The 16,598-nt window shown below is 31.3% G+C and overlaps 1 protein-coding gene across 1 annotated transcript; it reads left to right on the top strand.

The window, feature by feature from the left end:
* The first annotated feature begins 6,883 nt into the window (after nt 1–6,883).
* On the top strand, nt 6,884–11,873 carry LOC127719752 (uncharacterized). The gene is made up of 4 exons (XM_052225999.1): nt 6,884–7,174; nt 7,775–7,870; nt 10,215–10,302; nt 10,872–11,873. Exons 1-4 carry the CDS (start codon nt 7,031–7,033, stop codon nt 11,780–11,782), a joined length of 1,239 nt encoding a protein of 412 aa, XP_052081959.1. The 5' UTR covers nt 6,884–7,030; the 3' UTR covers nt 11,783–11,873.
* Nucleotides 11,874–16,598: the final 4,725 nt, after the last annotated feature.

Genomic DNA, 16,598 nt, shown 5'->3' with positions numbered 1-16,598 from the left:
AAAGTCAAAATTTATCGTCATACTAAACACTTATCAAAGGTGGTATATATTAAAAATAGTGAGACTAGATATAACACTGAATAAGTAAACATTAAAGAACAAAAATACATTACAAATTGTATCAACAGGTCAAATTAACACAAAAGTACGATTTGAGAGTACTCGCAGTTACTGAAAGCTAATTAAAAGCCAAAAACAATTAATAATAAAAAAATCATGCATCAGCGACTTAAATCAACTAAAACACATCCCAGAGATTTAGTGTTTGAACGTCATGGACAGTCAAAGAAGACATGACTTGTGCAATGCCAAAACAAAAGTATCGACAGGCAGTAGGTAAGTTTGGAGTTAACATGTTAATAAATATGTATAATGTAATATATAGATAGAGTAATCTCTATATAGAAAATGAACGTGGATGTGTATTTATACATCCCGAACAACCGTTTGAAAAAAATACAAATTTAGTTATGTTTTAATTTGCTGATGACACAATCAATATTTGTGCCAACGAAACTATATTCAAAGATCTAATTACAACATTGGTAAGATAACCTTTACTAATAAGTTTGTTTAAAGGTTCGACGAGTTTACACAAATCACATAGTGATTTCCCCGCTTTAAGTACAATATTACCGTAACAATTTAGGATGTGAAATACCGATTTTAATAAGTTTACAGCCAAATTTACTAATCAAATCTTTGTATCTATGAACAAATTTAGTAAAAGTTTTAAGCAATTTATGGTAACGGAATCCCTGACTTAATAATTTACCAGTGATGCATTGATTACGTTCGTTAAAATCTATGACATCACTACACACACGGGCATAACGAACGAGTTGGGATATATAAGCACCGTATGATGGAACCAAAGGAACATCGCCGTCTAAAAAGGGAAAATTAACAATAAGGAATGAAAAATCGTCGTAAATTTTAGTATGGAGTTTCCCTTTTAAAAATTGAAATGTCTAAATCTAGAAAAGGACAACTACTGTTGTTTATGTTTGATTTATAAAAAGTATGTTCCTTTGGGTAAATTTCGGTAGTAAATTTAGAGAACTCTGGATTATTTAACGTAAAAATATCATCAAGATAACGGTAGGTATAGTTGAATGTATCAATCAAATGTAACAACGACGTGTCAAGGCCCCTTTTGTCAAAAAGCTCCTCAAATATTCATGTAATTATATCCTTGACTTTCAAATTTTGGGTTTAGGTTCCTGATTGAGGATTAAAATAGAAAATTAGCACTGGTGGAAAGTGGATACGCGTGACGTAAGTAACCAGCTTCTCAACATGAAGGACGAGGGAATCGGTATGTATAATATGTCATCAATATGTCAGTTCAAAACGGCCAATAGCTAATTTTCTTGTTTGTTTAATGTTCGTAATATCACGATTACAACGTAGAATATTATACCCACATTAAAACTGTTATTTCTACGAAAAAAACTCAATTCGCAAATATGCTACGATACCTGCAACCTAAATTTATGATTTCCCAAATGATAAGCGAAACTGAATTTTGGAGATGTTCGTAACCGTCAATGAATTTTAGAAAAAAAAGTGTCTTTTTTAATTCAGATGATTTAAATGTTACATCTGTTAATAGTCAATACCTTAGCATCAATATGTCAGTTCAAAACGGCCAATAGCTAATTTTCTTGTTTGTTTAATGTTCGTTATATCACGATTACAACGTAGAATATTATTCCCACATTAAAACTGTTATTTCTACGAAAAAAACTTAGCTAAATAGCGCCTTTACCCAATATAGGTTATAATGCTTTTCATAAAAACCCTAAGGTTCACTTGAAGAAAGCGACTGGTATTAATAGCATTACAGGGAAATATGAAAAAAATGATAAGTCTATTGCAACTGATAATTTTATTGTTTGCTTGTTGGTCATGAGTACGATATTTACAAGTCAAAACTTTTAACATAGCGAATTATTGTATAATTAAAAAAAAAAAACAAATTCGTGAATATACTGTAATACTAGAATCGGAAATTTGATTTGATAATTGAATTTTGGAGATGATTATGACAGTAGTTGGTGGTAAATTAAAAAGATTCTTAACAATTAATTTTATTAAAGAAAAGTTTGACTTACTGTTTGTACCGAAACATAAGAAAGTATTGAACGTTACCAAAACATAAAAATTGTTAATATATACGCCCTTATTCAAACGATATAAACGTTATTGGATAACTCGATGTTTCCCTGTCTTCATTTTAAATTAAGCTCTATAACTTCCGGCATTTATAAAGAAATATTTATTATAATGTAACAAAATGGAGAAACTTACTCAAAATAAGTATTTTTGCATCAATGCGTGAAAATAAACGAATCGCTGCTTCAGTTTTGTTTAAATCGTTGAAACCTGAATATATAATATATCTGTCAAATAATAACATCATATGGAGATAATAACATTTAAAACCTTAGACTCAAAACAGGCTCTATTGTTCCAAAACGCACACTACTACTGTTATACTGCTATACTATTGTGTGGTAGTAGTCGTAGATATTACCTGTATTCGTACAGCAGTGGTCTCTGCACGTTGGAAGTAACCGACACAATTAGTACCATTATCACAATATTTCATTTACACATATATTTGCCAATTTGCTGGACTGATATTTTCATTATAAGGATTCATCTTCATCTAAACTATAGTTTTTTTATCTGGTTGAATTAGACCTATTTTAAATCATTTATTATTTTTTGAATCTCTCAAATGGGAGCATAGTCGACTGTCATACAAGTGAGAGGTTTAGCTAGCTATAAAATCAGGTTTAATCCACCATTTCCTACATATGGAAATGCTTGTACCCAGTCAGAAATATGGCAGTTGTTTTCCATGTGTTTGAGCTTTTGATTTTGCCATTTGACAAAGGACATTCCGGTTTCCTCGGAGTTCGGTATTTTTGTTATTTTTTTTTATATCAATTCAATATCTTATAAACACTACAAACCAGTAAAAGTCTGAAATGGCCTATATCTGTACTCGACTGTACTGATTTTTACTTTTTTCTAATGAAAGTGAACAGCCTATTCATCAAATTTAGCGTTTTAGCGTTTTCAATCTTGAAATACTGGAACATAAAATACGCGTATCCGTTTTCCACAAGGAAAATACAAACTAGGTAAATCCAGAAAAATGCTTCGGACACAACAAATTAAAGTGTTATTTTCATTGATCTCGACTTTTATTGGGCCTACTCAGTGACAACAGGTTAACGTTAGTTTTGTCTTAGTGTGTTGTCCGTCAAAGAATTTTGCGTTGACAAGTGTTCATAGAAACATTCCAAAGCAATAAGTTTGATAAGACCATCAATTCGTATATCAAATAGTAGGGTAAATCTGTAAAATAACGTACTCCTGATTAGCATATTTGTCTCGCATACTTTCTTTGGAACTATTTTGCATTTAAGCGAAAACTGTTAAAAAAGTCTTATTTTCTAACCTTCTCATTCGTATTCATTCTAATCAACAAGGATTGGGTGACCAATTAAATGGACATGTGCATGAAGTCACTAGCGAAATGTTTTCGCGGTCTTAGTCCTATCTGTAAATGTACTGATTGTGTCCATTTGACAGTGACATTTTTACTGAGTGCAGATATGTATGGCGAGTGATACATACATAGTGGGAGATGCTTAACATGTCGACTCACCGGATATTTGTCCTATCTGGGTTCATGCAAACCCCAAATTTATGGATTTAGGAGATTAGATCATCGGTAACTTCTGTTGCCTAAATTTTGTTTTTGAAAATGAGCTATAGCTTTACACCTTAAAAATGTCTTAAATGATGTCATTGAAAATGAAATTGTAGTTTAAAAATCATGATTGACATTTAAGCATACTTTATCTAAAAGTTACTGCAGCAGGAGTAGAATTTTACCGGATAGTGTCTAAAGTTACAACAAAATTTTTATTGCAGAGTAATCATTTATTTCAATCTAAATATTTATGGCACTCAAATTTTTCTTAATAATCCAAATTTATGTTAAATATATGTGAAAGGTCTTATAATCTTTACTAATCTTTTAATGTTATTTTATAACAGAGCAATTTTCAATTTTAAGTCGCCTCATAATTATTGTACATATGACACTTTTTTGCATTAAGATGTTGATCATATGTTAAAAAGGTGTCTGATTTAAATCATAACGCACATAAAAAAAATCGTAACAAAGATATTTGGCGTTAGCTATTTGCAATGTCTCTGAAATAAATTGTACATTGTCCATGCTTTCTCACGAGTTAAAGTACAAATATTAAGGTTGCACAAATGTTTCATTGATATTTGAAACTTCTGATCTCTTCTATGTACTTGTGTTTTGTGTTGATTGCAAAAATTTTCTTTTTATTGTACTGTTGAGTTCGTTTCCCATTGTATTCGAATTAAATTATATACATTGCACTTGTGGACAAGGGAAAGTCTAAGCGTAAGTGTTAACCAGGTTTTGTCTTAAGTTACAACAAACGTGTTAAAGAAAACTATTAATGTATTTTAATTTTAAGATTCAAATAATCAACCAATCAAATTTCAAATGTCATGTATTAACAGAATTTTACTGATGGAATGAACACTCATGAGTATAATTGAATGCAATGACTTATCAGTTTTTTTTTTTATTTCTGTGTTAAAGTTATACCATCCTGTTAGTATAGCTGCACTGGTTTTTTTGTGTGTTTTTAATTAGTTGTACGAAAAAATGGTAGGATCTGGTGGTTGAGGTGGTCTGTTCTGATTTTTTTTGCTATTCCTGTTGTCCCTTTTTATGTGTTACTTTACAATAAATATGAATTTCAATGTAATGTAAAGATATGCATCCAGCAAGATGGATTGCAAGTATTTTTGCAAGTTTTTCTCTACCTATTTACAGACGTTTTACACAAGAAAATCACTAGCACGTTTATCCATGATTGGCTTTAAAAAATTAGGAATAATTAAAGAGCCATGCTATTCCTCAATAACTTCAATTACAGCGGACAACATGCCTTGTTTTACAAAAAGGTATGGCTTATAGATATTGCCATCTGACATGAAGTCAAACCATTTAAAAATCCTAGTAATCATTTTGCAGCTAGTATGCGCATAACGAGATGGCATGATGAGGCCATTTTTTTACCTTTAAACGCGAAAATCAAAAAGTATCTTAAATAAAGGCATTTAAATCTACCAAATAACACCATTCAGCTGTTCATAAAACATTCGTCCATTAAATAACAATATGTATATTTTCGAATATTGTCTGGCATGTTTCAATTAATGCTTAAAACTTCTTGAATTTATTTAGTGGGAAACTGCATAAACTGCCAAATAAAGGCAACAGTAGTATACCGCTGTTCGAAACTCATAAATCGATAGAGATAAAAACAAATCCGGGTTACAAACTAAAACTGAGGGAAACGCATCAAATATAAGAGGAGAACAACGACTCAACAAAAACACAACATTAAAAATGTAACACACACAGAAACGAACTATAATATAACAATGGCCATTTTCCTGACTTGGTACAGGACATTTTAAGAAAAAAATGATGGGTTGATCCTGGTTTTGTGGCATGCCAAACCTCCCGCTTTAATGGCAACGTCAAACACAACACCAAAACGACAACATCACATGACACGACCACAATACAAATAAATGGGAGAACATATAGGACAAAGAAACACACGAATAATAATAAAAGTCTCGTTTTGAGATCTTGTGATTATATATAAGCAACGGATCAACCAAAAAAAAAATTTTTGTTAGAAGAAGTATTTTACACAGATGTTAAGGTGTATAGAAAGATCTTTTTATACAAGACTGTTGCTCCATTTTGTCCAAAAATATGTGTAAAATGGTCATTTTAGGTCAAATAGTCAATTTTAACAGGTGTATGACATCACGATGACATCACAAGTGACCATTTTGCACTAAAGTGTCTAGATTATATTAATCTGTTCATTTATCCATCAAATTAACATAATTTAGAGAGGTTTGAGTAAATTTACTATTTTTGCAATTTCATTGATTAATAATGACTATTAGTATTATCATACCTTCTCCTTTGATGCTAGTTTATTGATACAGCGCATTAGTGTTGGAACGCAAATATCGGTATGCCGAGTAGCGTGATAAATCTAAGTTGCCAGAGCGATGGCTTGGAATTCGTATGTCTACGAGAAGGAACATATTTCTTAAATGACATACTAGTTTAACGAATGAATCAATGCTACTGCGTTTTTATATTTATTGTAAATCCCAATAACAGAGCACATTTTTTCACTCAGTTGCAATCTGAACACAAAGAACTACTCATCATTTTACAATCTGTACGGTTGACATCTGAAATCGTACGATGCATAGAGTGTGTCGGTATCTCAACTTCCTCTAAGTATATCTTACGTGTGCAGTATGTCCATCTGACATTACTATAAATATTTTATCATACTCATTGCCGTGACATTAAGTAAATTGGTAGGGAAAGATGAATGATGTATAAGAGAATATATTTACTATTTTGACACAATCATGTTTGGGCTAACTTTGGTAAATACCCTTTATATTCAAAATATTCGTTTGTCTGCATAATTTGAGTCATAAACCTGATAACTTTAAAGATTTAAAAAAATAAAACAATATTGAATGTGTAAGAACATCTTGGTCCTCTTGTGTTTGATCCTTTCATACCTATAATCTTTTTAAATATCTGTTTAAATATCTGTTAAGGAATTCACCAGGTAAATCACTTCATTACAGGTGTTCATTTCGCTTCATGGTGGGCGTGGTTTTCCCACAATCTTTAAACATATTGTCGCGTGCCATGTATAATTAAGTTGAATACATCTACACATCTGAGACATTGTGATGAATCGGCCAATGAAATGAGGGTAAAATTTTCACGTTACCAATTTTCGACGTTTGAGTGACATTTATATCAAAACTTACTTTCTAATGAATTCAAAATATCTTCTATATTTAGTTTAATAAGTTTTAGAAACGAAATGGACTAACTTATATGCCAATTTGTGTATTAAATAGCTCAAAAATGGAAAACGAAGTCAGCAGCGCAAATGAGGATAATAATAATGACCCATTCACAAGTGAATTACAGAAGGAGGGTAGTGAAAAAGTTTCATCCACATCAACGGAGAAACGGAAAGTAAGTATATTATTTGGTAACGGTATTGATCTTTTCTCGAGGATTTTATTTGAATATTTTCTGTTGCTTGATTTTGAAGAAAAAAATTACTTCAAGAATATACAATTTTCTGTTATCCCTTCGTAACCCGATAAGATCATTTTGAAATTCAAACAAACTGTTTATCTAAATGGCCCACAAATAATCTTATTGTTTTTCTTAAAGTGTGTGTCTAAGAAAGAAACAACTTTCTTCTAACATCTAATTGGCTTTTCCTTATGTTTAATTTTAATCTAAACGTTTGCATATTCCTCTAGTTTTTTTATTCATTTTTTACAGATGCATTTTTTTTATATGTCATCATGTTTTTCGTTATTTGCTTCGTTATAGAAATAGAAATTAATTTATTTTTAATAGTAAGTAAAAGAGTGAAGAAGCTATCAATGCTGCAATAAAATAAAGCTAATAAAAGCAATAAAAAGAAAGAAAAGACAAACACACAAAAAACATCCTCAAAACACTATACACACAATTGAAGATCAAACATGAACTAAGTAGTTCATTAATTCCTTTATTCCATGTAGTATTATTTTATGGTACTAAAAGCTGATTGTTTTACAGTCATCAAAACCACTTATGGAAAAAAGAAGAAGAGCAAGGATAAATGCAAGCCTGTCAGAGCTGAAAACTTTTCTTTTAGATGCCATAAAGAAAGAAGTAAGATTTACATGATATGTTATTTGATAACCCCATTTAGTCAGTGTTAACATTGATTGAGCTAATTACTGATCATCTACAACTGTAGTATGTGTTCACAACATCTACTCCCATTGACGAGCGCTTGTTTTACAAATATTACGAAAGTGTTCAAAAATCATGCAAACCATTTTTATCTTGCACCATAAACCGAATATTAAGGAGCAGTGATTGGTAGGTAATTCAATATGACGCTACGCTATTTGTACCTTAAGGTTTTTTGGAACAGGGCCATTATTGTCCAGCTCATCACGCCGTTTTCACTTGAAAGACGTTGGAAAAAATAGTTTGTCGGTTTGCCGATGAGTTTCAATATTTTTTAGCTAAAGTTTGCATGATGACAATCAATTAAGAATTTATCTACATTGTACCTTGAAAGGAAAAGTATCGGAACCAACTCGAAACAGAAGGAAGATCTATAATCTAGGGAAGAAGGAAATGCAAACTAGGGAAATCAAGAAATAAATAGGGAAGAAAAAGTCGGTTATTTATAAGACGTCATGCAATCTATATTGGTAGCATGTGGGAATCAAGCATTTATACACCCGTTAAAGCATTCTTGAAGAGAGCGTTTATGATGTTAAATACAGAAATGTGCTTCGGACGATTTAAATTTTATTTTTGTTATTTTCAATTATAAATATAAAATGAAGTTATTTGTCCTTAGTTAAAAATCTCTTCGAGGAAAATTTTATCGTATAATTATCGTAGAATCTTTTTACACGCTTTATTTTTGAAAATTTTAATCTTTCACTCTGTAGTTACATTATCAATTGTTTGAAATAATTCTTACAAGCAACAGTCAGATAAATGCTAATCATTTATAAGGTCCGACAGCATACCAAGTAGCTATGGGATTCCATATTGTGCAAATATTTTGGATTGTAATTATCATTTTTAACAACAATAACAACTAGAAAACAACCAACAATCATAAACGCATGTAAACCAAAATAATAATTTAAAAAATACGTACTTGATGCGAAACAAATGAAGAAAAAGCCATGGAGCCATTGAGCAATTTGTTTTTTAGAAGTTGGAGGTTTTACTTTACTGACAGAACAACTATTGTCGAGTGAGGTTTTGATTTCTGACAAAAAATGTAATGTAGCAAGTAACCTCTATGGTTGCTTTTGAACCGTCCCTTTATATACGTATATTTAGTTTAAACATATTTGTTGGTAAAAATAAGAAAAACGATATGACAAAATTTGTGACAATTTTATGAAATATTGTTTTTTAAATATCATATATTCTTGGAAAAATGTATTCCAAATAATACAATAAAATTGATAATTGAAGTTTTAGAAGACAAACATTGCGTATGCAAAACGTTTGTCCTTAATTGCCAAAAAACTAGTATCTAAATATTTCATCAGTGCAGTAGAAAAAAACGCGATCATAGCACATACTATTTTAGAAAGAACAAAAAGAATTTTAATAATTACGTTATGTTTGATTGATAAATGTCTTACGGGAGTGCGGATTCGTATGTCGGTTCATGTATTTATACCAGGAGACGCTTATCCTGTTCACGATTCTGGTCTCGCTGCTCTTTTTGGAGTTCCTGCGATTATCTCAGTGTTGGTTTTTTTGTACTTTGATTTAAATCATCATTATAGATTTATCAGATTTTAACATCGATAAAATAATCTTGCCTATAATTTACCGTTATACACGAGTCGTCTATCAATCATCTACTGTTTACCAAGTGGTTTGACTTAAAATATGATTTTGTAATAAGTAAAAGACTAATGAAATTATGTATGCAGGAACTGCCTACCCCTAATGAGCCAAACGAGTTTATACCAGTTTGTAATTATGATCGGTTTTGCCAATCGTTAATATTCAGTAGATACCTTGATTTTCATCTCCTTTATCGATTTATGCTATATGAACATCAACAAAGTACTGTTGCCTATATTTTTTGAGTAATAATTTTATTTTTTAATATTTTTTGTTTTGTTTCAACATAGAAATAGTAGTTCATATTCGTATAGAGACTTTTGACCGACCCCTTAGTGTCTACTTTTAAATTGTTAAAATGAGACTAACTTTTGTTTGCACTAGGGGTAGGGGGTTCCTGCATTACTAGTTACATTAGTCTTGTTCTTACTTTTAAAATCAGATTATAAGTCATATCTGTTTGTTATAGCTCCTGTCTTTTTTACGTTATCAACATTCTATGGCTTTCAAATGTTAGGTTTCAGCGTTTCAGATGCACGAAATTGGAAAAGTGTTCAATTCCATTTAATATAGAACTGCACAATATTAAAAGAGTTAAAAGAGTTGTTGTTATTTGCAGGGTATGAGACATAATAAAATGGAAAAAGCCGATATCTTGGAACTGACAGTTAAACAATTACGCCAACTTCAAAGACAACAATTTTCAAGTACGTATAATCTAATACTGATTACGAATAGAACCACTCACTCTGATCAAGAAAACATGTTTTCATTTACTTATTGCTTTGTTGTATATTTCAATAAGTACAAACAGACTATTGTATGTATCATATGAACATGTGAAGAAAGTCAAAACATTACGTTCAATTTCTGATGTTATATAATTATCGGAGTAATAGATTGGTTGTTGTTTGCTTAACTTGTTTGTTTTGTAAGATATCACCTACTGACTATCAAAGAATTGTTACAAGGGTTCTTTTACTTGCAGAGAGCGTTGCATTCTCCTTCATGAGAAAGTAGACATAATATCCGGATTCGGACCAATTGGAAATACATATTTTAATACATAACACACAGGCAAACCAACACATGATATAACAGAATCGTATGCATGGTCAAGCATACACATCAAGAGATGATTATCATGTCGAAGCACAAGGTTTTCCTTATCAGTCGTGTCCATTCACAAGTTTCCGTTTGTATAAATATATACAAATCACTACCTACGTATATAACTCATATATATATAATCATTTGTATTCTATTTCATCAACAGGTAACCCAAATAGTGATACATTTCGAATAGGATTTATAGAATGTGCAACCGAAGTGTCTACATTCTTAAAAAGCTTGCCAAATATAGAACCAGATTTGCAGGCAAAACTACTCGAGCATCTTTCAAAATGTACATCAGATAAAAGTATAAAACTGACCCGGGAACCTCATATTACCCCTTCAATTTCTTGCAAACATAAAGACCAAGAATCATCCAGTTCAAACGATTCTTCATATTGTTATAATCAGAATGAACGTTATTCTAACCAACCTTCAAATAACAGTGATAAATCAGGACGAATTCAGTTGACTTCCGCTTTAACAAGAGATTACTGTACATCTCCAGAGTCATTGAGAACAGTAGAACAACCAAATATAATAGTACAGGGCCCATCAACTTCTAATGGAATCATACAAAATTCTGGATCTATAAATTTCCGAGAGACTAACACTATGCAAAATGTTCCTTTAAATTCAGGACTAACAGTTGGAAATATATTCAGTGGGTTAAAGGTTTTGCCCGTTAAACTTCAAACTGGTGAAACAACGTTTATTATTCCGACTAATATTGTGCCAGGTTCATCCATTCAAAACTGTGTCTTTCCAGTAATGACGTCGATTGACTGGGCTAAAATTTCGACGCAACCGCAGTCGTTGTTTTATATGAATACATCGTCAAGTGATACAATGACACTGAATAGTGGTACAGATCATACTGTTCAAAATATGAATAACAGGAGAGAAAATCAAGTCGGAATAAGTACATCTTCCGAATCAAATATACTTAACCTCAGCAATAATGAACGAAGAGACAGTTCTCAAAACAATATGACTATAAATAGAAACTCGGCACATCCATATGACAATAGAAGTCGGGAAGAAATTCAAAGACCGGTTTGGAGACCTTTCTAAAACTTTCGATTAACAAATGGCATTTTGTTGTGTACTGAAGGATTCTAGCGACTTTGTTTCCAAAAATAAACAAACAATGCATTAAACTCTATGAACGTTCACATTGGAAATTGTGTCCGAAATTGGATCAGTTGGGAGAAAACGGTTGTTTTTTAATAGATCTTACAATAGAATTTTACACCCATACATTTTCGTACTAATTGACGTTCTGAAAGCGATTAAGATAAAATCATAAACTTTATTTTCTTACCCGATAAAGTAACAAATGAAAACTTATAATACTTTTTCCGTGTAGCAAATAACCTTTTTATCCAAATAATGTTTAGTACAAAATGAGATGGATCTATCACATTTCTTTTTTTCTATTAAAAAATCTCAAATTGACCTAAACATTACTGAATGCTAGTAAAGAATGAAGGGAATTAATCTAGGGTTTGAATTTCTCAGAATACTGCACGGTATTGACAAAAAACGCATTTACAACCGAAAAAGCACCATGTATATTGATAAACAGATTACACAACTGGGTAATGATAATTCAAATGCATGCATGGTGTATCAATGTTCAAAACATTCCCATAGTAATGCTACCAGAAGTGTTAAGAAATAAAAAAAATAATGAAACCAAGCCTTATGGGTTTAAAAAAAAAATATGTCAAAAATATCCGTGTCATTTCATGTTATATTGTAAAAAGAGTTCACACCCATTAGTTCAGAACAACACATACTTTTTCATTTTAATTTTGTCTATGAGAACAGGAAAGTACCAAGTCTTTCACCGAGACTATCACTGCCAGCGTTAACCATAAAGAACACAAATGTAAACATTCAAATCTTTTAAATAGCTTAACAATTTGAAAAGAGTTTACTTACTGAGAAATATCAACAAGTCTTAAATAACAAATTCATACCTTTTACTCTCTTTCTCACGCCCTTTATGTTAACCTTAGATAAAAAGTGCGTCGTTTATCATGTCTATACTTCTACGATACTGTTCAAAATTTATTTGACTTTAATTTTAATAGTTGTGAATCATCGATGAACATTGGAAAGTTTGTATGCCTACAAGTTCAGCAAAATGCTATTCAGATAATGCAATCATTACCTGGTTGTTTGAATTTATGTACATATTCGTAATGGGAACAGTAAAATATTGACTAAAAGTTGAATGATTCATTGACTGGTATTTGTCCCATTAAGTACGGATATATCATGCATATTGACGACTTATGCTTCCTACTCAATAAATATGGGTGAACTCTGCACATTATTCTACCAGATTGTAACTTCATATTTGTCTATTTTAGCGCTGCTGATGAATCTTATGTAGACAAAACGCGTGGCTGGTGTAACAAAATATAAGCCAGGTGAGTTTTACAACCAACAACCACACAATCGATGGCACTGCTGTTGGGAATTTCGTTTCCGACGTTACCAGCAGCCGAGAAGTCAGCCCATTTTGATGAATGAAATATCATTGATATTGTCATTTTCGTTAAATTATTTTGAAGTGTGAACACAGATAATTCTTTCTGATAATTTCTCAAGCTATAACTAGTACCAAGATATTACTAAAACAGAAATCAAAACCAATGGTTATAATAATAACATTATAAGTATATCAGAGACAGATTCAGATACATAATGTTAACAAATTTTGAAATGGATTGATTTTTGCTTGTTTAACTTAAAATTGAGTGTAAATTACATTTTGTAATAGAAAGCTAGAAGTTTGAAAAGGACATCTAATTCAAAAAAATATATTAATCTGATTCATTCCCGGTTTTCAGAGTATGAATAAATTCATCGATGAAAATATGGTTCAACTATTAGTCTATATATATTCTCAATTGTTCCGTGCTCCAGTATATCCCCATGTGAAAGTTACTTATCTACTGGTGTCTATCATCTATCCCTCATTAACCATATTCATTCGGATGGCCTCTGGCAGGATTCAATTTACACAGTCAACTCGAATTTCATTGGAAACAGGGTATTATTTCATGTGTGAAAATACTGCATTTAACTGTATGAAATTATTCATATAAATCCGTGAGTTATCGTCATAAAACTGTTACTATCTCAGCAGATTATCATCTAGACGTTTCGCCATAATTAAGGATTTTATTGACCGATACAGTTTTCATGCGGTGATCAAATAATGGTCAGCTGAATAAATTATAAGCAATATAGGGAATATCTTTTAAATGACAAGTCAATTTTCAGTGTTTTGAAGAAAGATACAGGATACAATATAGGTAATCTGAAATCCAACAGTGGTCTTCCGTCTTAAATAGGTGTAAGTGTAAGTTATATCCTGACGTACTTTCAGGGATAGTACCACAGTATATATCACTTCTGAAGTGAAGTGTATATTTAATGTAGCTTGTGTGTATCTTCTTATGAAAATGTTTCTGTTATAACTTTATAATACATAGAACAAACTCACCATATATACCAGAATTAAAGTTTTGAACACCAGGCGCGCGTTTTGTCTACAAAAGACTCATATGTGATACTCGAAAGTTACAAAAGCCAAATAAAGCACGAAGTTGAAGGGCGCTGAGGACCTAAAATTTCGAAAGGTTTTGCCAAATACAGCTAAGTTAATACAAAATGTGAGATAGAAAATCCTTAGCATTTCGAAAATTCAAAGGATAACAGTCATTGACAATAAAATATTAAAGTATAACATATCACACCCCCTACCAACATTAGAGTCCGCCAAACAAAATAGTCCTAAAAATAAAGAAAAAACAACAACGAATTTCACAAAAGGTTATTTGGTTAGTAAAAGAGGTCTATTGTTTGATAAAACTTCTTTCGAATCGACATTTTTGTCAATATATATTATCAAATGTCAGCACCATTTTTCGGATCCGAGTCAACTATTATTTCAACAACTCCGTGAAATAACAACAGAGTGGCGGACTTTAATCAGATGGGAATAAGAACAGCTTTCAAGGAAACATATACGGTTTTACAGAAGAAAACAAATTGGCCATACATCTTTAAAGTTTCTTTTTAAAGAATTTTTCTTACAGTGGGAAATCTACTGACAAAATATTACATCCCCTGTAAACACTAAAAACTAAATCTTCTCAATGTTTGTCCCATTTTAGCAAGGATGCTATCAATTATGGATTCACGGAAAAACGTTCTGGTAAAATGTAAAAATAGAAATAAATTGAAATAAAAACAAAACTTCCACTCAATGTTATCATTTTCCTCCTTAAGTAGCAAACGACGAGTACAGCAGGCTATAGAAGCTTGGTGTAAAATTGGTTTAAAATGTTGCTATGCGAATACATTCCTGGAGTACCAACTTCAATTTATTTTTTTACTGTCTGTATGCCTCTCTGGAACATGCTAATTTTTCGTATATATATACAGCTAGTTCAGAGAAAGTCAGGGAAAAAATTCCAAAGGAATCGATTGATATGCAGCAAAGATTGGCACTTTTGAAATTAAGTTACTAAGCAAAATCAAACAGACCTTATCTCGATGTAAACATTGAATGTGAATAGATCGAGAAGACCGCAAATACTTGTACAAAACTCGAGACGACCTTTTCTTAAAATTGTATACAGAATAGAAGGAAGATACATTCTTTATAAAACTAGTTATCTAGTTTTTTAACCTGCACAGACAGACTTTTAAATGTTTATATTCACGAAAAAACAACAGTTCTCTATTGAATGAACATGTGACAAGAGCAGACCGGTGTGCTCGATAACTTAGGTGTGAAAAAGTAAGCATACTTTGTGAAATTGAAACATGCTAAGGATTTTTTGGAACACTCAGAAAATTGATGACCCGAAAGATCTTTCGATTTTGTATGTACATGATTTTTTCTAATTTTTTTTTATCAATATGCAGCAAAGATTGGCAGTTTTTAAATTTCAGTTTCACAAGCTTCTGAAGCAATTATCTCGATAAATACAGAACATAAAACATCGTGTATTTGCATGTCTATTTCTAATAACACAGTTTAACAATTAATTTATTTAAAATGTACAATTATTATCTAGAAATAACTTTTGATCAGTATCGTCACCGGTATTGTTTTATTATTGACTTTCTCAACTCTATCATAAGAGTGAATTTTCTTTTGTTTTCGTTCACTGGATATCCCACTGCTTAGATACAAATTACAAATTGAATTCACGTCAGTACAAAGGGACTGACTACCGTGCTTGTGAAAATCCTCCAGTTATTGCGATCGACCCTAGAAAATAATTTTCAAAAAATTTAATTTTAATTCTTAACGTATAATTTTAAACAAAATGAGAAGACGATACAACTGAAGCTTAACTAGAAAAAGGTATCATGTTATTAATTATATGTCATAACATGTTTGTTTTATATAACATGTATAATTTAAATGCGTTCGTCGCTTAAAGCGTACCAAGCAGTGTTTTTAAAAAGTATTTTAACTTTACTTGATAATAGGATCATACATCGTCATTCGAATTAAAGTATTCACTTAACAAACCTTGTTATTTACTCCGTATAGCAAATGGTCTGTGGCTCATAAATTGAAAACTGTAGCAAGAGCTTAATAAACCTCATTGCTACAGCTATAACCTTGCAATTGATACTCCTATATTAAATAAATCATAGGTTCTAATAGTTGTTAATTTTATGGGCGCAATTATTTTTGGCATTTGTCGGAAAAGAAACGACCGAATTGAGTACATTAGAGAAAATAACGCGTGTGCGGTATTTTTAATTGTGATTATATTGAATTACTGTTGAAGTTAATTGCTGAATGTGACCATACTTCGATCTCAAGCATGAAAGTACTTATTATAAA

Source organism: Mytilus californianus, unplaced genomic scaffold (genome assembly GCF_021869535.1).
Source record: "Mytilus californianus isolate M0D057914Y unplaced genomic scaffold, xbMytCali1.0.p SCAF_11, whole genome shotgun sequence".
In the NCBI taxonomy this organism is placed as follows: Eukaryota; Metazoa; Mollusca; class Bivalvia; order Mytilida; family Mytilidae; genus Mytilus; species Mytilus californianus.
This window is presented reverse-complemented; position numbering and strand designations above follow the sequence as displayed.